Source organism: Pogoniulus pusillus, chromosome 21, assembly GCF_015220805.1.
Source record: "Pogoniulus pusillus isolate bPogPus1 chromosome 21, bPogPus1.pri, whole genome shotgun sequence".
Lineage (NCBI taxonomy): Eukaryota > Metazoa > Chordata > Aves > Piciformes > Lybiidae > Pogoniulus > Pogoniulus pusillus.
The window spans coordinates 4,954,838-4,981,604 of record NC_087284.1 but is presented as its reverse complement, the minus strand read 5'-3'; the positions used below and the strand labels follow the sequence as shown (position 1 = coordinate 4,981,604).

The window sequence follows — 26,767 nt, the reverse complement described above, 5'->3', positions numbered from 1 at the left end:
CAATTTGGTCTCTTTTTTTGTTCCTCTCCTTTCAGTTTTCCTTAGCCTGCAAATCTCCAGCTGTGACTTCATGAGGAGAGAAAAAAAAAACAGCCCAAAAACCCAAAACAAACTTCCCTTCCTTCCCTCCCAACCCTGTCTCCTCCCAGTTAGATATTCTGGGAAAGGAAATTGGGGGTTGTTAACAACAGCTGTCTCCTCCTTGCTGCTTTTCTTTCATCACCTGCTTCCACAGCTGACCTTTCTGGTCCAACTTCCTTCTGAAAAGTCACTCAATTAAGTAAAGACATTGAATCAATTAAATGATGGCACTCGATTCAAGTTGTGCCAAGGGAGGTCTAGGCTGGATGTTAGGAGGAAGTTCTTGACAGAGAGAGTGATTGGCATTGGAATGGTCTGCCCAGGGAGGTGGTGGACCAGGGAGGTTATTCTGCCCCTGTGCTCAGCACTGCTCAGGCCACATCTTGAGTGCCCATTCCAATGCCAATCACTCTCTCAGACAACAACTTCCTCCTAACATCCAGCACAGACCTCTCCTGGCTATGCTTGAGACTGTGTCCCCTTGTTCTGTTGCTGCTTACCTGGCAGAAGAGACCAACCCCACCTGGCTACAGCTTCCCTTCAGGGAGTTGTAGACAGCAATGAGCTCTGCCCTGAGCCTCCTCTTCTGCAGGCTGCACACCCCCAGCTCCCTCAGCCTCTCCTCACAGGGCTCTGCTCCAGACCCCTCACCAGCCTTGCTGCCCTTCTCTGGACACCTTCCAGCACTTCAACATCTCTCTTGAATTGAGGAGCCCAGAACTGGACACAGCACTCAAGGTGTGGCCTGAGCAGTGCTGAGCACAGGGGCAGAAGAACCTCCCTTGTCCTGCTGGCCACACTGTTCCTGATGCAGGCCAGGATGCCATTGGCTCTCTTGGCCACCTGGGCACACTGCTGCCTCAGCTTCAGCTCCTCTCTACCAGCACCCCCAGCTCCTTCTCTGCCTGGCTGCTCTCAGCCACTCTGTCTCCAGCCACAACTAAATGGAACATTGTGTCCAGCCAATTAAGCATTCTTTGCCTGCATGGCCTCGTTTCTGCCGTCCAGGCTAAGTGGCTGCCTGCACTGAGGACACCCTGGAGCTGTAATTTAAAAAGGGAGAGGGAAGCCAAGCAACTTTTCTTTTTGCTCTGGCTTTGTCATAGAGCCATAGAATTCCAGAATTATAGAGCCATAGCATCATGGAATCATGGAATCACAGAATCACAGAAGCATAGAATCATAGAAGCATAGAATCATAGAAGCATAGAATCATAGAAACACAGCATCCAGGAATCATGGAATCACAGAATCATGGAATCATACAAGCATAGACTCATTGAATCACACAATCATGGAATAATGGAATAATACAATCATGGAATAATAAAATCATGGAATAATGGAAGAATGCAATCAGAATTGTGGAACTATGGATTCATAGGAGTGTAGAATCATTGAATCATGGAATCATAGAGTCATAGAATCATGGAATCACAGAATCCTGGAATTATGGAATCATAGAATTGTGGAACAAAGGAATCATAGAATCATAGAACTGTGGAACCATGGAATTGTAGATTCATTGAAACATGGAATTGTAGATCCATTGACTCATGGATCTGTGGAATCAGAACAATGGAACCATACACTCATAGAACTGTGGAACCATGGCACTGTAGATTCATTGAATCATGGATTTGTGGAATCATAGAACAATGGAACCATGGAATTGTAGATCCATTGAAACATGGAATTGTAGATCCATTGACTCATGGATCTGTGGAATCAGAACAATGGAACCATACACTCATAGAACTGTGGAACCATGGAACTGTAGATTCATTGAATCATGGAACTGTGGAATCATAGAATCATAGAATTGTGAAATCATGGAGTTACAGAACCATCAAGTCATAGAAACATAGAATCATGGAATCATAGAAGCACAGATTCACAGAATCAGAGAGTCACATAATTGTAGAAGTGTGGAATCATTAAATCAGAGAATTGTGGGATCAGAGAAGTGTAGAATCATAGAAGCATAGAATCATAGAAGCACAAAAGCACAGAAACAGAGAACCACGGAGTCACAGAATCAGAGAGTCATAGAATCATGGAATTGTGGAATCACAGAATTATAGACTCACAATCATGGGGTCACACAATCATAGAATCATGGAATGATAGAATCATGAGATCACAGAATCAGAATCATGGACTCATAGATAATGGAATCATGGAATTATAGAATCATAGAATGGTTTGGGTTGGAAGTGATCTTAAAGATCATCTAGTTCCAACCTGCCTGACATGGGCAGGGACACCTGTTCTGGAGTCTCACCACCCTCACACTGAAGAATTTCTTCCTAAGATCCAGTCTAAACCTTTTCTCCTTTGACTTCAAACCATTCTCCTTTGTCTTCTCTAGATACACTCAGGAAAAGTTCCTCTGCAGCCTTCCTGCAGGATCCTTTCAAGTACTGACAGGCAGCTCTAAGGTCCTCCTGAAGTCTAGTGGGAGGTGTCACTGCCTATGGGAGGGTGGGGTTGGAATTAGATCTTTGATGTCCCTTCCAAACTAATCTCTTTTATCATTCTATGATTCTAAGTCTTTTCCTCTTCTAAGCCTTCCTGCTGCCCAGCATTATAAGATTACTTTTCAGAGGCATTTATTGAATTTATGGAGAGGAGAGGAGAGGAGAGGAGAGGAGAGGAGAGGAGAGGAGAGGAGAGGAGAGGAGAGGAGAGGAGAGGAGAGGAGAGGAGAGGAGAGGAGAGGAGAGGAGAGGAGAGGAGAGGAGAGGAGAGGAGAGGAGAGGAGAGGAGAGGAGAGGAGAGGAGAGGAGAGGAGAGGAGAGGAGAGGAGAGGAGAGGAGAGGAGAGGAGAGGAGAGGAGAGGAGAGGAGAGGAGAGGAGAGGAGAGGAGAGGAGAGGAGAGGAGAGGAGAGGAGAGGAGAGGAGAGGAGAGGAGAGGAGAGGAGAGGAGAGGAGAGGAGAGGAGAGGAGAGGAGAGGAGAGGAGAGGAGAGGAGAGGAGAGGAGAGGAGAGGAGAGGAGAGGAGAGGAGAGGAGAGGAGAGGAGAGGAGAGGAGAGGAGAGGAGAGGAGAGGAGAGGAGAGGAGAGGAGAGGAGAGGAGAGGAGAGGAGAGGAGAGGAGAGGAGAGGAGAGGAGAGGAGAGGAGAGGAGAGGAGAGGAGAGGAGAGGAGAGGAGAGGAGAGGAGAGGAGAGGAGAGGAGAGGAGAGGAGAGGAGAGGAGAGGAGAGGAGAGGAGAGGAGAGGAGAGGAGAGGAGAGGAGAGGAGAGGAGAGGAGAGGAGAGGAGAGGAGAGGAGAGGAGAGGAGAGGAGAGGAGAGGAGAGGAGAGGAGAGGAGAGGAGAGGAGAGGAGAGGAGAGGAGAGGAGAGGAGAGGAGAGGAGAGGAGAGGAGAGGAGAGGAGAGGAGAGGAGAGGAGAGGAGAGGAGAGGAGAGGAGAGGAGAGGAGAGGAGAGGAGAGGAGAGGAGAGGAGAGGAGAGGAGAGGAGAGGAGAGGAGAGGAGAGGAGAGGAGAGGAGAGGAGAGGAGAGGGACTTTTTATGTCGTTGAGTAGCAATAGGAGCAGGGGGGATGGATCCAAGCTAGAGGAGGGGAGATTGAGATTAGACATTAGGAAGAAATTGTTCAGCATGAGGGTGGTGAGAGACTGGCACAGGTTGCCCAGGGAGGTGCTGGAAGCCTCACCCCTGGAGGTTTTTATGTCTAGGCTGGATGTGGCTGAGGGCAACTTGCTCTAGTGTGAGGTGTCCCTGCCCACAGCAGCAGGGTTGGAGCTGGATGATCCTTGAAGCCCTTTCTAACCCTGCCAATTGTGTGATGTCCATTGCTCATATGATTTGGAAGAAAACAGGAGACAAAAAACCCTCATTTCAATTCTCTTTCCTCCCATCAGACAACCCCAAAGACACAACTCGTGTTCCTGTCTACGTAAGGATTCTGGATGTCAATGACAATGCTCCCCAGTTTGCTGTCTTCTACGACACTTTTGTCTGTGAAAATGCCAGAGCTGGACAGGTATGGCTTGGCTAAGTTACATCCCACCCTCCAATTTTGGGCAGCATTCAACAGCAGATTGTTCTTGCTTGGAAAAATGAGTGTTGACATGTTAAAACTGAAAGCAAAGGGTGAGGCTTAGACTCACATCTCAATTTATCACAACAGCAGCAGTGTGTCATTTACCACTTTGCTCTACCTGCTGCTAAATTGTCATTAGATGTGTCCAACAGACAGAAATAATGTCAATGTTCTCTTCACAGTGTTCATTTTCCTTTCTCTTTTACTTTCCTTTTCCTTTTCCTTTTTCCTTCCTTTTCATTTTTCCTTCTCTTTTTCTTATTTTCCTTTTCTTTTTCCTTCTCTTTTCTTTTTTCTTATTTTCCTTTTCCCAATTCCTTCATTTTCCTTCTTTCTTCTCATTTTTTTTCTTGTTTTCCTTTTCCTCTTTCTTTCTCCTTATCTTTACTTCTTCTTTCCCTTTTCCCTTTCCTTTTCCCTCTCCCTTTTCTTTTCCCTTTCCCTTTCCCTTTCCCTTTCCCTTTCCCTTTCCCTTGTCCTTGTCCTTGTCCTTGTCCTGCTTCCTTTCCCTTCCCCTTGTCCTTGTCCTTTTTCCATTCCATCTCACTTTCCTTTATTCCTTTCCCTTCCCCTTGTCACTTTTCCTTTCCTTCTCTATTTCCTTTTCTCTTTCCCTTTCCCTTTCCCTTCTTCCTTTCCCTCTCCCTTTCCCTTCTTCCTTTCCCTCTCCCTTTCCCTTTGCCTTCCCCTTGTCCTTTCTCCTTTCCCTCTCCCTTTCCCTTTGCCTTCCCCTTGTCCTTTCTCCTTTCCCTCTCCCTTTGCTTTTTCCTTTCCCTTTCCCTTCTCCGTCCCTGTCCCTTTCCCTTCCCTTCCCTTCCCTTCCCTTCCCTTCCCTTCCCTTCCCTTCCCTCCCCTTCCCCTTCCCCTTCCCCTTCCCCTTTCCCTTTTCCCTTTTCCCTTTTCCCTTTTCCCTTTTCCCTTTTCTTTTTCCTTTGAAAATCCATGGAGGCTCATCCTAATCTAGCTGAGGATGTCCCTGTTTACTGCTGGGGGCAGGGGGTTGGCCTGGATGACCTTTCAAGGTCACTACCAACCCAGACCATTCTACAATCCTATGCTTCATTCCTAAGAACTGGAAGAGGAAAACCAAAGAGGGTTTAACACTTATGCCCCAGAGAAGGAATAGTGTCAAACCCCAGGAGTTATTTGAAGCTTGAAGAACCAGTTCATTGTACAATGATTGGTCAGAAACGAAGAACAAAAATTATACCTAGGCTAAAGATGGTGTTGGGGGGGTTCAAGCTGAAAATGTCTCAGTTGTTCTCTGAATTCCTTTCTTACTTGTTCTCTACATTCCTGTCTTAGCTATTCTCAGAATTCCTGTTTCAGTTGTTCTCTGCATTCCTGTCTCAGTTGTTCTCTGAATTCCTTCCTTACTTGTTCACTACATTCCTGTCTCAGTTGTTCTCTGAATTCTTTTCCTACTTGTTCACTACGTTCCTGGCTCAGTTGTTCTCTGAATTCTTTTCCTACTTGTTCTATGCATTCCTGTCTCAGTTGTTCTCTGAATTCTTTTCCTACTTGTTCTATTCATTCCTGTCTCAGTTGTTCTCTGAATTCCTTTCTTACTTGTTCTCTACATTCCTGGCTCAGTTGTTCTCTGAATTCCTTTCTTACTTGTTCTCTACATTCCTGGCTCAGTTGTTCTCTGAATTCTTTTCCTACTTGTTCTATTCATTCCTGTCTCAGTTGTTCTCTGAATTCCTTCCTTACTTGTTCACTACATTCCTGGCTCAGTTGTTCTCTGAATTCCTTTCTTACTTGTTCTCTACATTCCTGGCTCAGTTGTTCTCTGAATTCCTTTCTTACTTGTTCACTACATTCCTGGCTCACTTGTTCTCTGAATTCCTTTCCTACTTGTTCTCTACATTCCTGGCTCACTTGTTCTATAAATTCCTGCCTTAATTGTTCTCTGAATTCCTATCTTAAATGATATCTGAATTTCTCTCTTAGAGGATCTCTAAACTTCTTTCTTTCTTGTTCTCTGAATTCCTTTCTTACTTGTTCTCTACATTCCTGTCTCACTTGTTCTCTGAATTCCTTTCTTACTTGTTCTCTACATTCCTGGCTCAGATGTTCTCTACATTCCTGTCTCACTTGTTCTCTGAATTCCTTTCTTACTTGTTCACTACATTCCTGTCTTCCATGTTCTCTCAAATCCTATCTCAGAGTATCTCTAAATTTCTCTTTTAGGTATTCTCTAAATTCCTGTCTTGGGTATTGATCTAATCTTAAAACAACACATCAGAGATAAAGAATTAAACCAAGCTAGGCTACAGAGAAAGATTTTTTTTGCCATGTTTTGGCTCTTATGCAATCACAAAAAGATATTTTTATGTATATTGTATGGGGGAAAAAAAGAGCTATGGAGAAGGATTGGTGCTGGGGTGCTGGGAAGTGTATGTCTACATTTCCCACTGGATGAAGCATATGAAGGCTCTTGTTGGAGAAGCTTTGATGATAATAGCTATTAACTCATGTTACAGATTAAATCTTAAATCAATATGTGCAGAGCTTGAGCAGGAAGATGTCTTAACACTTCTAAATGTGTAGATAACTCTATTAGAAGATAAACAACTGTCTTAGAAGCCCAACAACTATCTTAGAAGCCAAACAACTCTCTTAGAAGATAAAGAACTGTGTTAGAAGCCAAGCAACTGTCTTAGAAGCCAAACAACCATATTAGAAGCTACACAACCCTATTAGAAGACAAACAACTGCATTAGAAGCTAAAGAGCTGTATTAGAAGCCAAACATCCATATTAGAAGCCAAACAACCATATTAGAAGCTAAACAGCTGTATTAGAAGCCAAACAACCATATTAGAAGCCAAACAACTGTATTAGAAGCTAAACAGCTGTATTAGAAGCTAAACAGCTGTATTAGAAGCCAAACAACCATATTAGAAGCTAAACAGCTGTATTAGAAGTTAAACAACCATATTAGAAGCTAAATAGCTGTATTAGAAGCCAAACAGCTGTATTAGAAGCTAAACAGCTGTATTAGAATCCAAACAACCATATTAGAAGCCAAATAACCATATTAGAAGCCAAACAACTGTATTAGAAGCTAAACAGCTGTATTAGAAGCTAAACAGCTGTATTAGAATCCAAACAACCATATTAGAAGCCAAATAACCATATTAGAAGCCAAACAACTGTATTAGAAGCTAAACAGCTGTATTAGAAGCCAAACAACCATATTAGAAGCCAAATAACCATATTAGAAGCCAAACAACTGTATTAGAAGCTAAACAGCTGTATTAGAATCCAAACAACCATATTAGAAGCCAAATAACCATATTAGAAGCCAAACAACTGTATTAGAAGCTAAACAGCTGTATTAGAAGCTAAACAGCTGTATTAGAAGCCAAACAACCATATTAGAAGCTAAATAGCTGTATTAGAAGCCAAACAACCATATTAGAAGTCAAACAACCCTATTAGAAGCTAAACAGCTGTATTAGAAGCCAAACAACCATATTAGAAGCTAAACAACCATATTAGAAGCCAAACAACCATGTTAGAAGCTAAACAGCTGTATTAGAAGCCAAACAACCCTATTAGAAGCCAAACAACCATATTAGAAGCTAAACAGCTGTATTAGAAAATAAACAGCAGTATTAGAATCTAAACAGCTGTATTAAACCTGCACAACTGTATTTAAACCTGCACAACTGTATCAAAAACTACACAACTGTACTAAAAACTGTAGCAGACAAATCAGAAACCAAGATATATTTGTGGGGTTTTGTTGTTGTTGTTTGTTCCCTTGGTTTGTTTCTTTTCTCCTGCAGCTTATTCAAACTATAAGTGCAGTAGACAAAGATGATCCTCTGGGTGGACAGAAGTTCTTCTTCAGTTTAGCTGCTGTGAATCCTAACTTCACTGTGCAGGACAATGAAGGTAAAATTGAAGCCTGTTGTAGGCAAGGAGTTTGGTTTTGCTGTCATGTTCCTCATCTGTATTTGGGGTTGGTGTGTATTAATATACACCAGAATACATCAAGCTTCCTGCTAGCCAGGATAGGAATTTTAGCTCAATGTTTGTGGGTTAGGACGTTTCTATTTGTGTTCTGTATTGGTATCTATGTAAGGGGATGCAGAAATGAAGGTGGTGAGAATGGGATAAAACAAATTCAACAAAGAAAAGGATTACATTGGGGAGAGGAGCCAAATGAAATGCTTCACTGACAGGGGAAAATGATTTCAGGATTGGCTTCATCTGGCAAGCTCAGGTTTTTCACTTTAGCTTTCTGTCCCAGAGTTGGAATGCCCTTAGTCTTGTTTTGATTCTTTCTCACTATTAGTAAAAAAAAACAATGATTTTGAGTGCTTAACCACTTTGGGCTTTGCTTTTAATTCTTTCTCAGTCTTTCCTGACCAGACAAAATGTTCAGAAGATTCTGTTGAGGAAGAGGGGAGTTATGTACACATTTTGGCTTTCATTGATCAGTATGAGTGATGGAGAGGGCTTTAGATTACAGAGCTAATGTTTACTGAACACTTGGGATGTTGCACTAAGTAGTGCAGGAGCAAGTGCAGAGAGGCCACAAAGATGATCACAGAATCATAGAATTATAGAATCAAGCAGGTTGGAAGAGACCTCCAAGCTCAACCAGGCCAACCTAGCACCCAGCTCTAATCAACCACACCATGGCACTAAGTGCCTCAGCCAGGCTTTGCTTAAACACCTCCAGGGACAGCAACTCCACTACATCCCTGGGCAGCCCATTCCAATGCCCAACATCCAGCCTATACCTCCTCTGGCACAACTTGAGAGTGTATCCCCTTCTTCTGTTACTGCTTACCTGGCAGAAGAGCCCAATACCACCTAGCTACAACCTCGTTTCAGGTAGCTGTAGACAGCAATGAGCTCTGCCCTGAACCTCCTCTTGTCCAGGCTGCACACCCCCAGCTCCCTCAGCCTCTCCTCACAGGGCTGTGCCCCAGGCCCCTCACCAGCTTTGTTGCCCTTCTCTGGACACATCTCTATCAGGAGCAGTGTGGCCAGCAGGAGCAGGGCAGTCCTTCTGCCCCTGTACTCAGCACTGCTCAGGCCACACCTTGAGTGCTGTGTCCAGTTCTGGGCTCCTCAATTCAAGAGAGATGTTGAGGTGCTGGAAGGTGTCCAGAGAAGGGCAGCAAGGCTAGGGAGGGGCCTGGAGCAGAGCCCTGTGAGGAGAGGCTGAGGGAGCTGGGGGTGTGCAGCCTGCAGAAGAGGAGGCTCAGGGCAGACCTCATTGCTGTCTACAGCTACCTGAAGGGAGGCTGTAGCCAGGTGGGGTTGGGCTCTTCTGCCAGGCAAGCAGCAACAGAACAAGGGGACACAGTCTGATTGTGCTGGGGGAGGTCTAGGCTGGATGTTAGGAGGAAGTTGTTGTCAGAGAGAGTGATTGGCATTGGAATGGGCTGCCCAGGGAGGTGGTGGATTCCTCGTCCCTGGAGGCATTTAAGAGGAGGCTTCATGAGGCACTTAGTGCTATGGGTTAGTTAATTAGAAGGCATTAGGCAATAGGTAGGACTCAATGATCTCGAAGGTCTTCTCCAACCTCCTTAATTCTGTGCTCCACTTCGTCCCACCCTCTAAATCAGTCTTCTCATCCATCCAGACAACACTGCCAGGATTTTGACAAGGAGGAATGGCTTCAGTCGACACGAAATAAGCACCTACCTTCTACCAGTGGTGATCTCAGACAACGACTACCCCATCCAGAGCAGCACTGGCACCTTGACCATCCGCGTGTGCGCCTGCGACAGCCGCGGCAACATGCAAACCTGCAGCGCCGAGGCGCTGCTGCTGCCTGCTGGCCTCAGCACAGGGGCATTGGTGGCCATTCTCCTCTGCATCATTATCCTGCTGGGTAAGGAAAAGGAAGGTTCAGCATCTGGGGCAGCACAATCCCAAGCACAACTCCAGGCTGGGTGGGGAATGGCTGAGAGCAGCCCTGGGGAACAGGACCTGGGAGTCTGGGGTGATGAAAAGCTCAACGGGAGCCTGCAGTGTGAGTGCAGCTCAGACACAACCCTGTGCTGGGCTGCAGCAAGAGCAGTGTGGGCAGCAGGGCAAGGGAGGGGATTCTGCCCCTTGGCTCTGCTCTCCTCACACCCCACCTGCAGTCCTGGGTGCAGTTCTGGAGCCCCCAGCACAAGCAGGACATGGAAGTGTTGGAGCCAGTCCAGAGGAGGCCACCAAGATGCTCAGAGGGCTGCAGCAGCTCTGCTTTGAGGACAGGCTGAGAGAGTTGGGGCTCTGCAGCCTGCAGAAGAGAAGGCTTGGAGGAGACCTTGGAGTGGCCTTCCAGGATGTGAAGGGGGCTACAGGAGGGCTGGGGAGGGACATTTTGCAAGGTGTAGTAATGATAATCCTAAAAAGAAGCTGGATGAGGCCCTTAGTGCCATGGTTTAGTTAATTGGAAGGGTTAGGTGATAGGATTGACTTGATCATCCTAATGGTCTTTTCCAACTTGTTTAATTCTGTGATTCTATGACAGGAGAAGAAGGAATGGGTTAGAACTGGCAGAGGGGAGAAGTTGGGAAGAAGTTCTTTGCAGTGAGGGTAGTGAGACACTGGGTCAGGTTGCCCAGGGAGGTTGTGGAGGATCAATTTTTACATTCTGTGATTCTGTGCTCCACAACCTCCCTGGAGGTGTTCAATACCAGCTTGGATGAGGCCTTGAGAGACCTGTTCTAGAGAGAGGTGTCCCTGCCTATGGCAGAGGGTTGGAACTGGCTGAACTTTGAGGTCACTTCCAACCTAAACTATTCTATGATTCATTCTATTCTATGATTGACCAGACAGAAATTAATTGCTGAAACACAGCTGAAATAAACCTCTCATCCTTGATGCATTCACTGCTGAGAAATTTATAGAATCATACAATCAGGGCTGGAAGGGACCACAAGGACCATCCAGCTCCAACCCCCTGCCATGCCCAGGGACACCCTACCCTAGAGCAGGCTGCACACAGCCTCAGCCAGCCTGGCCTTAAGCACCTCCAGCCATGGGGCCTCAACCACCTCCCTGGGCAACCCATTCCAGCCTCTCACCACTCTCATGCTGAACAACTTCCTCCTCACCTCCACTCTGACTCTCCCCATCTCCAGCTTTGCTCCATTCCCCCCACTCCTGGCACTCCCTGACAGCCTCAAAAGTTCCTCCCCAGCTTTTTTGTAGCCCACTTCAGATCCTGGCAGGCCACAAGAAGGTCACCTGGGAGCCTCCTCTTCTCCAGACTGCACAGTCCCAACCCTTTCAGTCTGTGCTCACAGCAGAGTTTCTGCAGCCCTCTGAGCATCCTCCTGGCTCTGCTCTGGACATGCTCCAGCACCTCCACATCCACAGACTGCTGAGGAGAGGCTGAGGTAGCTGAGAGTGTTCAGCCTGGAGAAGAGGAGACTCAGGGGAGACCTTAGCACACTCTACAGCCGCCTGAAGGGATGTTGCAGTCAGGTGGGGGTCAGGCTTTGCTCCCAGGCAGCTTGTGCCAAGACCAGAGGATATGGCCTCAAGCTGTGCCAGGGGAAGTTTAGGTTGGATGTTAGGAAGCACTTCCTTCTGGAAAGGGGAATTAGAGACTGGAACGGACTGCCCAGAGAGGTGGTGGAATGGCCAGCCCTGGAGGTGTTTAAGGAGAGCTTGGACGTGACACTCAGTGCCATGGTCTGGTTGCTGTGGTGGCGTTAGGGCATAGGCTGGGGCTGGATGATCTCAGAGGTCTGTTCCAGCCTCCATGATCCTGTGATTCCATGAGCCAAGAATCCCTGCTGTTCACAGAAAATTCCTGGCATCCACATCCTTCTTACAATGGAGGCTTCAGAACTGGATACAACAAAGAGAGATCTATTGCTGTCTACAACTACCTGAGGGGTGGATGTGGCCAGGAGGAGGTTGCTCTCTTCTCCCAGGTGGCCAGCACCAGAACAAGAGGACACAGCCTCAGGCTGTGCCAGGGGAAATTTAGGCTGGAGGTGAGGAGAAAGTTCTTCCCTGAGAGAGTCATTGGACACTGGAATGGGCTGCCCGGGGAGGTGGTGGAGTCGCCGTCCCTGGAGCTGTTCAAGGCAGGATTGGACGTGGCACTTGGTGCCATGGTCTGGCCTTGAGCTCTGTGGTAAAGGGTTGGGCTTGATGGTCTGTGAGGTCTCTTCCAACCTTGGTGATACTGTGACACTGTGAACCCGACAGAGCTGGAAAGGCTCAAGAGGAGACTCCACAACCTCTCTTCCAACCTTGGTGCTACTGTGATCTTTTTAGATCTTTTCATCTCTCCCTTGTTTCTTCCCTTTAAGTTATCGTGGTGCTGTTTGCTGCTCTGAAGAGGCAACGCAAGAAGGAGCCTTTGATCCTCTCCAAAGAGGACATCAGAGACAACATCGTGAGCTACAACGACGAAGGCGGCGGCGAAGAAGACACCCAAGCCTTTGATATCGGCACGCTGCGCAACCCTGCCGCGATCGAAGACAAGAAGCTCCGGCGAGACATTCTCCCCGAGGCCTTATTTGTGCCACGGAGGACTCCTTCAGCCCCTGACAACACAGACGTCCGGGATTTCATTCACCAAAGGCTGAAGGAGCACGACTCGGATCCTTCCGCGCCGCCCTACGACTCGCTGGCCACCTACGCCTACGAGGGAAACGATTCCATAGCTGAATCCTTGAGCTCCTTGGAGTCAGGCACTACCGAAGGAGACCAGAACTATGATTACCTCCGAGAGTGGGGGCCTCGGTTTAACAAGCTAGCTGAGATGTATGGCGGGGGAGAGAGCGACAAGGACGCTTCTTAACCCACTGGAGACCTCCTTTTCTTCTGTTGGTTTCCTTCGGGTGGAATTTTCCAGACACTTTCTGCACTCGACAGGATTTAACATCCAGGAGAAGTTACTTTTTGTTTCCCTGCCACTCAGCACAGCGATTTCCTTTTCCAGTTTGATTTGTCCATTGCTGTCAGTTCATTCTTTCTAGTAGAATGCCACTTGGAATGACAGACAGCAGTTTGTTTTAATCACTTTCCAAGAGCCAAAAACAAACAAACTATGGGAATTCAGTGTTGTCCATTCTTTAGAACCAGTCAGGGTTGGAAAGGACCACAAGGATCATCTAGTTCCAACCTCTCCTCTCTCTTGCCATGGGCAGTAAGGAAAAGAGACAATATCTTTACCTTCAGAAATTGGAGCGGGCTGAGAATCCCTCCAAGCAACCTCATGTCCGAGCTGCTTCTCTTAGGTTCATGTCCCATCCTTGTAAGTGCAGCTTTTGAGGTGGCAAAGAAGAATACAATGAAATAAAGTGAGATCAAATGAAAATAAAAGGAGATCAAATGAAAATAAAAGGACATAAAATGAAAATAAAAGGAGATCAAATGAAAATAAAAGGAGATAAAATGAAAATAAGAGGAGATCAAATGAAAATAAAAGGAGATCAAATGAAAAGGAGATCAAATGAAAATAAAAGGAGATCAAATGAAAATAAAAGGACATAAAATGAAAACATTAAAGTAAAACATTAAAAATGAATAAGACAAGATAAAATAAAATAACAGTGCAATGAAATAAAGTGAAATGAAATAACACAAAACAAAACAAAGCAAAGCAAAATGAAACAAAATGAAACAGAAATGAAACGAAACAAAACAAAAGTTAAACGAAATGAAACAAAACAAAACAAAATGAAACCAAACCAAACTAAAATCAAATCGAAACAAAACAAAATCAAAACAGAAGAAAACAAAATCAAATCAAACCAAAACCAAAACAAAGCAAAAATGAAACAAAAATAAACCAAACCAAACCGAAACAAAATCAAGACAAAACAAAATCGAGGCAAAACAAAATAGAGGCAAAACAAAATCGAGGCAAAGCAAAATGAAACCAAAACAAAACAAAAGAAAGTCAACACAAAAATAAAAGCAAAACAAAAACAAAGTAAAACAAAATGAAATGAAATGAAGCAAAATCGAAACAAACCAAAATCAAATTAAAGCAAAACAAATTCAAAGCAAAACAAAATCAAAGCAAAGCAAAACAAAATGAAGCAAAACTAAACCAAAATAGAACAAAATCAATACAAAGCAAAACAAAACAGAAACAAAGCAAAGCAAAACATAAGCAAAGCAAAGCAAAATGAAACAAAATCAAAGCAAAATGAAACAAAATCAAAGCAAAACAAAACAAAATCAAAACAAACCAAAATCAAATTAAAAAATCAAAATCAAAGCAAAGCAAAACAAAATGAAACAAAACAAAACCAAAATGAAATCAAAACAAAACAAAATCAAAACAAACCAAATCCAAATCCAATCAAAACAAAATCAATACAGAACAAAACAAAATCAAATCAAACCAAAACCAAACCAGAACAAATCAAAATCAAATCAAACCAAAACCAAACCAGAACAAATCAAAATCAAAGCGAAACAAAGCAAAAAGAAAGCAAAACAAAACAAAATGAAGCCAAACCAAACCAAAATCAAATCAAAACAAAACAAAATCAAAACAGAACAAAACAAAATCAAATCAAACCAAGACCAAAACCAAACCAGAACAAATCAAAGTCAAAGCGAAACAAAGCAAAAAGAAAGCAAAACAAAACAAAATGAAGCCAAACCCAACCAAAATCAAATCAAAATGAACAAAATCAAAACAAAATAAAATCAAAGCAAAGCAAAAAAACAAAAAACAAAGCAAAACAAAGCAAAATAAAAGCAAAGCAAAATAAAAGCAAGGCAAAATAAAAACAAAGAAAAACAAAAGCAAAATAAAAACAATAAAAACAAAAGCAAAATGAAAGCAAAATAAAAGCAAAATGAAAGCAAAATAAAAGCAAAGCAAAATAAAAACAAAGCAAAATAAAAGCAAAATAAAAGCAAAGCAGAATAAAAACAAAGAAAAATTAAAAAACAAAGAAAAACAAAAGAAAAACAAAAAAAAAAACCAACAAAGCAAAACAAAACCCAACATAAAACAAACAACCTTCAACTTGTCCTGTCCTGTACATGAGAACGAGAGCAAGGGATGTACACATGGTGTTAATTAAGTGTTAATATGCAGCTGGTTTAAAACAACAAAGAAAAACAAAGAAAAGGATAAAAAGGAAAGGTGAGGAACAAACAAACCAAGTTTGTGCAAGTTCATTTCATCAGATTCTATCTGCCAATGTTTTATATTTATATTTTTGTATTTATTTTTAAGAAATAAACCAGGTTTTACAGCTACCTTGACTCCTGCCTGCCTGTTCTGGTCGTCCCCTGCCCAGGCTTGATGGAGGGTTGTGGCTTGATGAGCAGTGTTGCTCCAAAAGGGGGTAAAAGAATAAGGCTAATGCTGGTGGTTGTGAGGGTTCAGGGGCCTTTAAGAAGACCACAGAGACAAAGCCCTCCAAAAACACAAGGGGAAAGTCCCACGGGATGACACAGTCTCAAGTTGTGCCAGGGGAGGGCTGGGCTGGATGTTAGGAGGAAGTTGTTGGCAGAGAGAGTGATTGGCATTGGAATGGGCTGCCCAGGGAGGTGGTGGAGTTGCTGCCCCTGGAGGTGTTGAAGCAAAGCCTGGATGAGGCACTTAGTGCCATGGTCTGGTTGACTGGATAGGGCTGGGTGCTAGGTTGGACTGGATGAGCTTGGAGGTCTCTTCCAATCTGCTTGATTCTGTGATCTCAGGATGCTGTAGCATTGTTATTCTATTTTGCTTTCTGTTATCACAGTCAGATAATAAAGCCTTGCCTTGCTGAGGGGCCTGGAGCACAGCCCTGCGAGGAGATGCTAAGGGAGCTGGGGGTATGCAGCCTGCAGAAGAGGAGGCTCAGGGGGGACTTTATTGCTCCCTACAGCTATTTGAATGTACCTGAGGGTGCTGGTTGGCAGCTGACTGAACATAAGCCAGCAGTGTGCCCAGGTGGCCAAGAAGGTCAATGGCATCCTGGGCTGGCTCAGGAGCAGTGTGGGCAGCAGGACAAGGGAGGTTCTTCTGCCCCTGTGCTCAGCACTGCTCAGGCCACACCTTGGGTGCTGTGTCCAGTTCTGGGCTCCGCTATTCAAGAGAGATGTTGAGGTGCTGGAAGGTGTCCAGAGAAGGGCAACAAAGCTGGGGAGGGGCCTGGAGCAGAGCCCTGTGAGGAGAGGCTGAGGGAGCTGGGGGTGTGCAGCCTGCAGAAGAGGAGGCTCAGGGCAGAGCTTGTTGCTCTCTACAACTACCTGAAGGGAGGCTGTAGCCAGGAGGGGTTGGGCTCTTCTGCAGGCAACCAGCAACAGAACAAGGGGACACAGTTTCAAGCTGTGCCAGGGGTGGTCTAGGCTGGCTGTTAGGAAGAAGTTGTTGTCAGAGAGAGTGATTGGCATTGGAATGGGCTGCCCAGGGAGGTGGTGGATTCCTCATCCCTGGAGGTGTTTAAGAGGAGGCTGCATGAGGCACTTGGTGCCATGGGTTGGTTAATGAGAAGGTGTTGGGTGCTAGGTTGGACTCGATGATCTCAAAGGTCTTTGCCAGCCTGGTTAGTTCTGTGATTTTCTCCTATCACTCTCCTCTCCTGCCTGATTCTTCTGTCTTTGGAGGAGCTCAGATGCCTACTTCTCTCCCAGTGTGTGTGGGGCAGACAGCTTCTAGCTGGCAGGCAGTTCTGTGACCTGTCATGAGGCCTGAGGTGGAGAGGGCAGTGGCAGCCTACTGCTCAGGCCTGCTGAAGTTGGATGGGATGGGAAGTTCTAGAAGGCTTTGATCTTGTAACCTTGGCATAGTTTATACACGTAGTCATGCTGCCTGAAGGACTTCTGTACACAGAATCACAGGATCACAGCATGTTAGGGGTTGGAAGGGACCTCTGGAGATCTCCCAGCCCAAGCCCTGCCACAGCAGGAGCAGAGAATCCAGCACAGGTCACACAGGAACACATCCAGACAGGGCTGGAAAGGCTCCAGAGAAGGACACTCCACAATCTCTCTGGGCAGCCTGTGCCAGGGCTCTGCCATCCACACACTCAAGAACTTCTTCCCCATGTTGAGGAGTCCCTGCACATGGCAGAGGTGGGGTCCAGGGGTCGAACTAGAAGATCTTTATGGTCCTTGCCAATCCAAACCATTTTTTGCATCTATGAACGTCTGTCTCTGATGTGAAGCATGTTCAACACATGTCATAGCATCACAGAATTACAGACTCAGAGTCACAGAATGATAGAATCAGTCAGGGTTGGAAGGGACCACAAGGAGCAGCCAGTTCCAACCCCCCTGCCATGCCCAGGGACACCCTACCCTAGAGCAGGCTGCACACAGCCTCAGCCAGCCTGGCCTGAAACACCTCCAGCCATGGGGCCTCAAACACCTCCCTGGGCAGCCCATTCCAGCCTCTCACCACTCTCCTGCTCAACAACTTCCTCCTCACCTCCACTCTCAATCTCTCCACCTGCACCTTTGCTCCATTCCCCCCAGTCCTGGCACTCCCTGACAGCCTAAAAAGTGCCTCCCCAGACTTTTTGGAGCCCACTTCAGATCCTGGAAGGCCACAAGAAGGTCCCCTGGGAGCCTCCTCTTCTCCAGACTGCACAGCCCCAACTCTTTCAGTCTGTGCTCACAGCAGAGCTGCTGCAGCCCTCTGAACCTTTCTCTGGACACACTCCAGCATTTCCACGTCCCTCTTGTCCCAGGGGCTCCAGAACTGGATGCAGTATTCCAGGTGGGGTCTCAGCAGAGCAGAGCAGAGCAGAGCAGAGGGGGAGAATCACCTCCCTGGCCCTGCTGGCCACACTTCTGCTGCTGCAGCCCAGGCTCTGCTTGGCTTTCTGGGCTGCAAGTGCACACTGCTGGCTCCTGCTGAGCTTCTCCTCCAGCAGCACCCCCAAGTCCCTCTCCTCAGGGCTGCTCTCCAGCCACTCACTGCCCAGCCTGCATTTCTGCTTGACATTGCCTCCACCCAGCTGCAGGACCTTGCCCTTGGTCTTGCTGAACCTCCTGAGGTTGGCTTGTGCCCACCTCTGCAGCCTGTCCAGCTCCCTCTGGATGGATCCCTGCCCTCCAGCCTGGCTGCTGCACCACACAGCTTGGTGTCATCAGCAAACTCACTGAGGCTGCACTCAGTGCCTCTGTCCATGGCACCCACAAAGATGTTGAACAATTCCACTTCTTCAACAGTGTGATCCCTTGGATCAAAAACCATTATGCAAGCAGCAAACACGCAGAGAGAACAGCAAATAGAAAGAGACAAAGCGAACACAATTTGCTTCCTAACACAAGGCTGAGTTCTTTGTTGTCTCTCCACTTTTTTTTTCAGAGGCTTATTCAAGCTCTCTTTTCACATGGTTGAATTGGCTGAAAAGTCACTTTGCACGGAGCTGGAGATCTAAAATAGAGTGATCACAACAAGGGCCAGCCAGAGAGAATTAAGGTTTCATTTTGGCTCTTTTGTTCTCTCCTCTTGAAAGATATTTTCATTTGCTAAGAGGAATATGAAATCAAAATGACTTTTATGTATATATATATATATATATTCTTTTTTTCTGAACACAGCTTTCCATTCTTGATTTCTTTTTTTCTCTTTGGTTTATCCAAACCCAATCTTTAAATCAAACATTTGACTTTGAAAGAGAAAAACAAAAACCCAACCCACACTTTGATGTCTTTAAGTTGATGTCAACCTCAGCCAACCATGAAAAATAAAAACACCTTTGAAAAGGAAAAATGAAAAACCATGAAGGAAATGACTTTTTTCTATCATTTGGTTTTGGCTAAAGAGTATAAATTTGATATATTTGGGGGCATGCAGCAAAAGAGTAGAAACCATTTCCAAAGCAATGATACTGATTAGGCATTGGAAGGAGGCTCAGGGGTGACCTCATTGCTGTCTACAGCTATCTGAAGGAAGGCTGTAGCCAGGTGGGGTTGGGCTTTTCTACCAGACAACCAGCAACAGAATAAGGGGGCACAGCCTCAAGCTGTGCCAGGGCAGGTTCAGGATGGATCTTAGGCTTCTCCCAGGCATCCAGGGACAGAACAAGGGGACACAGCCTCAGGTTGTGCCAGGGGAGGTCTAGGCTGGATGTTAGGAGGAAGTTGTTGGCAGAGAGAGTGATTGGCATTGGAATGGGCTGCCCAGGGAGGTGGTGGAGGCACCATCCCTGGATGTGTTGAAGCAAAGCCTGGCTGAGGCACTTAGTGCCATGGTCTGGTTGATTGGCCAGGGCTGGGTGCTAGGTTGGACTGGATGAGCTTGGAGGTCTCTTCCAACCTACTTGATTCTATGATTCTATGAAAGCTGGAAATGGGTAGAAAGAAGCTGGATGTTAGGAAGAAGTTGCTCAGCATGAGCAATGGGTTGCCCAGGGAGGTGATTGAGGCCCCATGCCTGGAGATATTCAAGATGAAGCCGGACAGGACTGTGGACAACCTCCCTGAAGATGTTCAAGAAAAGCCTGGATGAGGCATTTAGTGCCATGGTCTAGATGACTGGACAGGGATGGGTGCTGGGTTGGACTGGATGAGATTGGAGGTCTCTTCCAACCTGCTTGATTCTATGATTCTATGTCCATGCTGAGTGCAGAGGGAATTGGACTGGATCAGCTTGGAGGTCTCTTCCAACCTGGTTGATTCTATGATTCTATGAAAGCATTTTCTCAACTGCTTTCACTCACATTTAGGTCATAGGATCACAGAATTGGCATTGGAATGGGCTGCCCAGGGAGGTGGTGGAGTCCCCATCCCTGGAGGTGTTTAAGAGGAGGCTGCATGAGGTACTTAGTGCCATGGGTTAATTAATGACAAGGTGTTGGGTAATACATTGGACTTGATGATCTCAAAGGTCTTCTCCAACCTGCTTAATTCTATGATTCTTTGGGTTATTGTGAGCCAGAACTTGGCTTTGTTAAACCTCTTACAACTGACCTCAGCCTACCAACACAGGTCCCTTTACAGAGACTTCCTACCCTCAGGCAGACCAACACCACCACCCAAAAGTGATTTGGGATAGCATCTCATGGTTCACAAAAGGCTTTCTAAAGCAAGGCAACAGAACACCTGATTTAGCCAACTTAGCTTCTGTCATCACAGTGTTTGTGGGAGTGAAACTGATCTCATTTTCCTCCATGGAAATGCTGAAGGAGGTAGCTTCATTGCAGTAATTTTGGTGCTTAACAGGAAGGAATAAAATATTATATTGGGGTTTTTTTTAGCATTGCATTATTCCTTGTTGGCAAAAATCTAAGCATTAATTAAAGGGGAAAAAAATGCCAGGAATTTTCTGTGAACAGCAGGGATTTGTGTTTCATGGAATCACAGAATCATGGAGGCTGGAACACACCTCTGAGATCATCCAGCCCCAGCCTATCCCCTAATGCGACCACAACAACCAGACCATGGCACTGAGTGCCACGTCCAAGCTCTCCTTAAACACCTCCAGGGCTGGCCATTCCACCACCTCTCTGGGCAATCCATTCCAGTCTCTAATTCCCCTTTCCAGAAGGAAGTGCTTCCTAACATCCAACTTAAACTTCCTCTGGCACAGCTTGAGGCCATGTCCTCTGGTCTTGGCACAAGCTGCCTCGGAGCAAAGCCTGACCCCCACCTGACTGCAACATCCCTTCAGGTAGCTATAGAGTGTGCTAAGGTCCCCCCTGAGTCTCCTCTTCTCCAGGCTGAACACCCTCAGCCTCTCCTCAGCAGTCTGTGGATGTGGAGGTGCTGGAGCATGTCCAGAGCAAGGCCAGGAGGATGCTCAGAGGGCTGCAGCAGCTCTGCTGTGAGCACAGACTGAAAGAGTTGGGGCTGTGCAGGCTGGAGAAGAGGAGGCTCCCAGGTGACCTTCTTGTGGCCTTCCAGGATCTGAAGGGGGCTCAAAAAAATCTGGGGAGGGACTTTTTAGGCTGTCAGGGAATGCCAGGACTGGGAAGAATAGAGCAAAGCTGGAGATGGGGAGAGTCAGAGTGGAGGTGAGGAGGAAGTTGTTGAGCATGAGAGTGGTGAGAGGTTGGAATGGGTTGCCCAGGGAGGTGGTTGAGGCCCCATGGCTGGAGGTGTTTGAGGCCAGGCTGGCTGAGGCTGTGTGCAGCCTGCTCTAGGGTAGAGGGGAGAGGAGGGAAGGGGAAGGGAGGGGAGGGGTGAACAGAGGAGAGGAGAGGAGAGGAGAACAGAGGAGAGGAGAGGAGAACAGAGGAGAACAGAGGAGAGGAGAACAGAGGAGAACAGAGGAGAGGAGAGGAGAGGAGAGGAGAACAGAGGAGAGGAGAACAGAGGAGAGGAGAGGAGAACAGAGGAGAGGAGAGGAGAGGAGAGGAGAGGAGAGGAGAGGAGAGGAGAGGAGAGGAGAGGAGAGGAGAGGAGAGGAGAGGAGAGGAGAGGAGAGGAGAGGAGAGGAGAGGAGAGGAGAGGAGAGGAGAGGAGAGGAGAGGAGAGGAGAGGAGAGGAGAAGAGAGAAATATCCCACACAGAGCAATAATGACTAATATTCCTCCCTGACTTCACTTTCCCTCCTTCTTCAGGCTGACAGGATGTAAAGATGTATGGGAAAGTGCCTGCCAGTAATTGAGAACTACCTGATGGTGCTGGGGAGAGTGAGTCAGGGGATGCTGGGTATCTAAAGTATTAATTTTGCCATAATACCAAGGAAACTGTAATCTTCCCACTCCTATCTACCAGCACGGTGACATTTGCAAGCTATATGAAATATCTGTTCAGCGGGGGCTCTGTGAATGGATCGTTGCAGGAAGGAGATAATAAATGAATCTCATTTTAAAGAGATGCTGAGATGATCCCAGGTAAGATGCAAGCTTAGCCTCCTTCTCTTCCCTCTCACATGTCCCTCGGATGCTTTGTGCTAGCTAATCAACTGATATTAATCATTCAGGTAGCACAGAATCCGTGTGAGCCCTAGGGGTAGTGGTGATGCATTTATCTCGCTGTGACAGAACTGGTGCAGAACTGCCTTCAGGTATCTGTGTTCCTGCAGTGTGTGTAAAGTCACCTGCAGCTACCCCAGCAACACGTGGCAGGCTGATCGATTCTGGGAGCTTGCTCCTCCTCTGCTAGCTGAGGTAGGGAGTGGAGAACGGAAAAGAGGAGAAATGGAGACCTTAACTCTAAAGAGAATGTGCTTGGGAGAGGGGGAACATGTGAATTACTCTTTCATTTGTGTTGGGACTGTCATATGCATACCTTAGCTCATAGATGAAAAACTAGGGCCTTCCTTTCCTTTCTTTCCCTTTCCTTTCTTTCCCTTTCCCTTTCCTTTTCTCTCTCCCTCTCCATCTTCCTTTCCCTTTCCCTTTCCCTTTCCCTTTCCCTTTCCCTTTCCCTTTCTCTTTCTCTTTCCCTTTCCCTTTCCCTTTCCCTTTCCCTTTCCCTTTCCCTTTCCCTTTCCTTTTCTCTCTCCCTCTCCATCTTCCTTTCCCTTTCCCTTTCCCTTTCCCTTTCTCTTTCTCTTTCCCTTTCTCTTTCCCTTTCCCTTTCCCTTTCCCTTTCCCTTTCCCTTTCCCTTTCCCTTTCCTTTTCTCTCTCCCTCTCCATCTTTCTTTCCCTTTCCCTTTCCCTTTCCCTTTCCCTTTCTCTTTCTCTTTCCCTTTCCTTTTCTCTCTCCCTCTCCATCTTCCTTTCCCTCTCCCTTTCCTTCTCCCTCTCCTTTCCCTTTCCCGTTCCTTTTCCCTCTCCTTTCCCTTTCATTCTTGCTTTTATTCTTCCCTTCCCTAATCTCCTCACATCTCCTTTCCTCAAATATCCTCTTCCTCTTCTCCCTTCCTCTCTTCTATTCCTCCTTACCTTCCCCTTTTCCCTTCCTATTTTCCCTTCTTTTCCCTTCTTTTTCCTTCCCTTCCCTTCCCTAATCTCCTCACATCTCCTCTCCTCAAATCTCCCTTCCTCTTCCTCTTCCTCTTCCTCTTCTCCCTTTCCCTCTTCTCTTCCTCCTTACCTTCTCTTTTTCCCTTCCCATTTTCCCTTCTTTTCCCTTCTTTCCCCTTCCCTTCCCTTCCCTTCCCTTCCCTTCCCTTCCCTTCCCTTCCCTTCCCTTCCCTTCCCTTCCTCTTTTCCCTTCTCAAATCTCATTGGATCTCCTCGAATCTCCCCTCCTAGAATCTCCTCTTCCTTTTTCCCCTTCCCCTCTTCTCATACTCATCCCCTTCCCCTTTTCCCTTCCTTTCCATTCCCTTCCATTCCCCTTTTCCCTTCTCAAATCTCATTGAATCTCCTCTCCTCGAACCTCCTCTTCCTTTTCCCCCTTCCACTCTTCTCCTCCTCATCCCCTTTTTCTTTTCCTTTCCTTTCCCTTCTCCTTTTCCCTTCCCTTCCCTTCCCTTCCCTTCCCTTCCCCTTTTCCCTTCTCGAATCTCATTGAATCTCCTCGAATCTCCTCTTTCTTTTTCCCCTTCCCCTCTTCTCCTCCTCATCCCCTTCCCCCTTTCCTTTCCTTTCCTTTCCTTTCCTTTCCTTTCCTTTCCTTTCCTTTCCTTTCCTTTCCTTTCCTTTCCTTTCCTTTCCTTTCCTTTCCCTTCTCCTTTTCCCTTCCCTTCCCTTCCTTTCCCTTCTCAAATCTCATTGAATCTCCTTGAATCTCCTCTTCCTTTTCCCCCTTCCCCTCTTCTCCTCCTCACCCCCTTCTCCTTTTCCCTTCTTTTCCCTTCCTCTTTTCCCTTCCCTTCCCTTCTCTTCCCTTCCCTCCTCTTCCCTCTTCACCTTCTGTGTTTCCATTCATAACCTCTTTAGATAACCTTTAAAGGAGGCTCCTGGGTACAGCTGAGCACTCAGCCTCATTTCTGTGCCCGGGAGGACTACAGAAGTGATCTTTCTAGAAAGCACACTAAAACCCAGCCATAATCAAGTGGCAAGAATTTCTCACTTGCCACATAAGTACTATTCATCACCCATCTCATAACAGATCCATATTAAAGCATCTTTAAATAGGATCCAGTTCCACACTGGGTTTTTTTCCCCCCCTTTCCAACACAGGAGACACTGTTCAATGTTTAAGCTCTATGAAAATTGAGTGGTTTGGTTCATTTTGGAGGTCTCTTCCAACCTGGTTGATTCTATGATTATTTGGAGAACCTTTCAAATTAAAGAGGCATTAAAGATTTGTTCCTGCCCTACAGCATCCAAATCTTTTTGCCTCATTCAGGGCACCACCTTAGGAAGATGTAGATTCTGCCCTGCCATTCCCAGGGATGTAAAGATTTTGTGGGAGCATTTGCAAACTGCTAAATGCTAACACAAGCTAAAAAGAGCCTGACATTCACACACTCATCCATGCATAATATCCTCGTTGCATGTCACATCCCTCAGATAAAAGCAGTTTAAAAACACAAGGGCAGAGAAATATCTGCCAATGTCACAAAAAAAAAAACCAACAAAACCAACCAAAAACCCAAAATAAAGGAATAAAAAGGCTAAAATCATAGAAAGCAGCTGAGCTTTTTTTTCCCCCCTGCTCTGCATAACATTTGGTACCTCTGCATAATATTTGGTACCTCTGCATAATATGTGGTACCTCCTGTTCATATTCACACAGATTCAGGGAAAGAGGAAAAAATCCTTCTGTGAGAGAGAGAGTTTCTAAGTAGACAAAATTCCCCCTTCCCCCCCCCCGATTTCATGACTGCCATTGCTCATTGGCCAAGAAAGGGTTTAAGGCTATAGGTTGGACTAAGCAGCCAGGAAGAAAGGGACCTGGAGGTGCTGGTAGAGAGGAGCTGAAGCTGAGGCAGCAGTGTGCCCAGGTGGCCAAGAGAGCCAATGGCATCCTGGGCTGGCTCAGGAGCAGTGTGGCCAGCAGGACAAGGGAGGTTCTTCTGCCCCTGTGCTCAGCACTGCTCAGGCCACACCTTGAGTGCTGTGTCCAGTTCTGGGCCCCTCCATTCAAGAGAGATGTTGAGGTGCTGGAAGGTGTCCAGAGAAGGGCAGCAAGGCTGGGGAGGGGCCTGGAGCACAGCCCTGTGAGGAGAGGCTGAGGGAGCTGGGGGTGTGCAGCCTGCAGAAGAGGAGGCTCAGGGCAGACCTCATTGCTGTCTACAACTCTCTGAAGGGAGGCTGTAGCCAGGTGGGGTTGGTGTCTTCTGCCAGGCAACCAGCAACAGAACAAGGGGACACAGTCTCAAGTTGTGCCAGGGAAGGTCTAGTCTGGATGTTAGGAGGAAGTTCCTGCCAGAGAGAGTGATTGGCATTGGAATGGGCTGCCCAGAGAGGTGATGGAGTTGCTGTCCCTGAAGGTGTTGAAGCAAAGCCTGGATGAGGCACTTAGTGCCATGGTCTGATTGATTGGCCAGGGCTGGGTGCTAGGTTGGACTGGATGAGCTTGGAGGTCTCTTCCAACTGGCTTGATTCTGTGATTCTATGATTCTGCAGTGTGAGGTTGGTGAGAGTCTGGAGCTGTCTGCTCAGGAAGGTTGTGTTTGCCTCCTTTCTGGGGATGTTCAAGGTCTTGAGCAGCTGAGTCCAGTTGAGAGGCATCCCTGCCTGTGGTGGGGAGGTTGGAGTAGATGATCACTGAAGTCCCTTCCAACCTGAGCCACTCTAGGATTCTAGGAACTGGCTAATAGATTCATAACAAGTATTTAATTAGTATCCATGGCAACTCCTTAGCCCTAAAATATCTTTATAAGGATATAAAAATAGGGGGGGGGAAGTAATTTTCACTACAGGCCATCTTTCTCTCTTCTGGAGGACAACTTTATGCTTCTCCCCACTTTAACCCTTTGGTATAATTATATAAACCTTGATTAAAGGAATTCAAGCTCCTACTGTGTCTTTTTATATCTCTCTATATGAATATTTCAAAACACAAATAGCTTCCTGAGTCGTTTGCCTGTTATATGGTTGGCAAAGAGCACCTAGCAAGGGCAAACAAGAACATAAAAGGCACAGGGCAATGCAATGTCAGGTTTTGGGTCTGAGCTAAGCCTACACTGCAAAACAAGCACAGCAAGGGCATGAGTCACAGACTCACAGGTGGTTAAAGGGCTGGAAGGGATCTCCAAAGCTCAGCCAGTCCAATCCTCCTGCCAGAGCAGGAGCACCCAGAGCAGGTCACACAGGAACACATCCAGGTGAGTCCTGAATATCTCCAGAGAGGCTCCACAGAATGAAAAAGTGTTAGGGACTGGAAGGCACCTCCAAAGCTTATCCAATCCAACCTCTCTGCCAGAGCAGAAGCAACCAGAGCAGGTCACACAGGAACACATCCAGGTGGGTCTTGAATATCTCCAGAGAGACTCCACGGAATGAAAGAGTGTTAGGGACTGGAAGGCACCTCCAAAGCTTATCCAGTCCAACCTCTCTGCCAGAGCAGGAGCACCCAGAGCAGGTCACACAGGAACACATCCAGGTGGGTCTTGAATATCTCCAGAGAGACTCCACGGAATGAAAGAGTGTTAGGGACTGGAAGGCACCTCCAAAGCTTATCCAGTCCAACCTCTCTGCCAGAGCAGGAGCACCCAGAGCAGATCACGTAGGAACACATCCAGGCAGCTCTTGAATATCTCCAGAGAGGCTCCACAGAATGAAAGAGTGTTAGGGACTAGAAGGCATCTCTAAAGCTCAGCCAGTCCACCTCCCCTGCCAGAGCAGGAGCAACCAGAGCAGTTCACACTGAAACACATCCAGATGAGTCTTGAATATCTCCAGAGAGGCTCCACAGAATGAAAGAGTGTTAGGGACTAGAAGGCACTTCCAAAGCTTAT

General features: G+C 46.5%; 1 protein-coding gene across 3 annotated transcripts in view; it reads left to right on the top strand.

Annotated features, from left to right (window-relative positions):
• Positions 1–14,235, top strand: part of CDH10 (cadherin 10) — a 105,651-nt gene extending 91,416 nt beyond the window's left edge. For 2 of the 3 annotated variants that reach the window (XM_064160816.1, XM_064160814.1), the window contains exons 9-12: positions 3,950–4,071; positions 7,928–8,036; positions 9,742–9,993; positions 12,422–14,235. In XM_064160816.1, coding sequence (XP_064016886.1) covers positions 3,950–4,071; positions 7,928–8,036; positions 9,742–9,993; positions 12,422–12,915 — 977 coding nt within the window. In that variant the 3' untranslated portion in view covers positions 12,916–14,235. The remainder of the gene's footprint in view (positions 1–3,949; positions 4,072–7,927; positions 8,037–9,741; positions 9,994–12,421) is intronic. The other variant, XR_010306153.1, reaches the window with a different exon arrangement.
• The last annotated feature ends 12,532 nt before the right edge of the window (positions 14,236–26,767 follow it).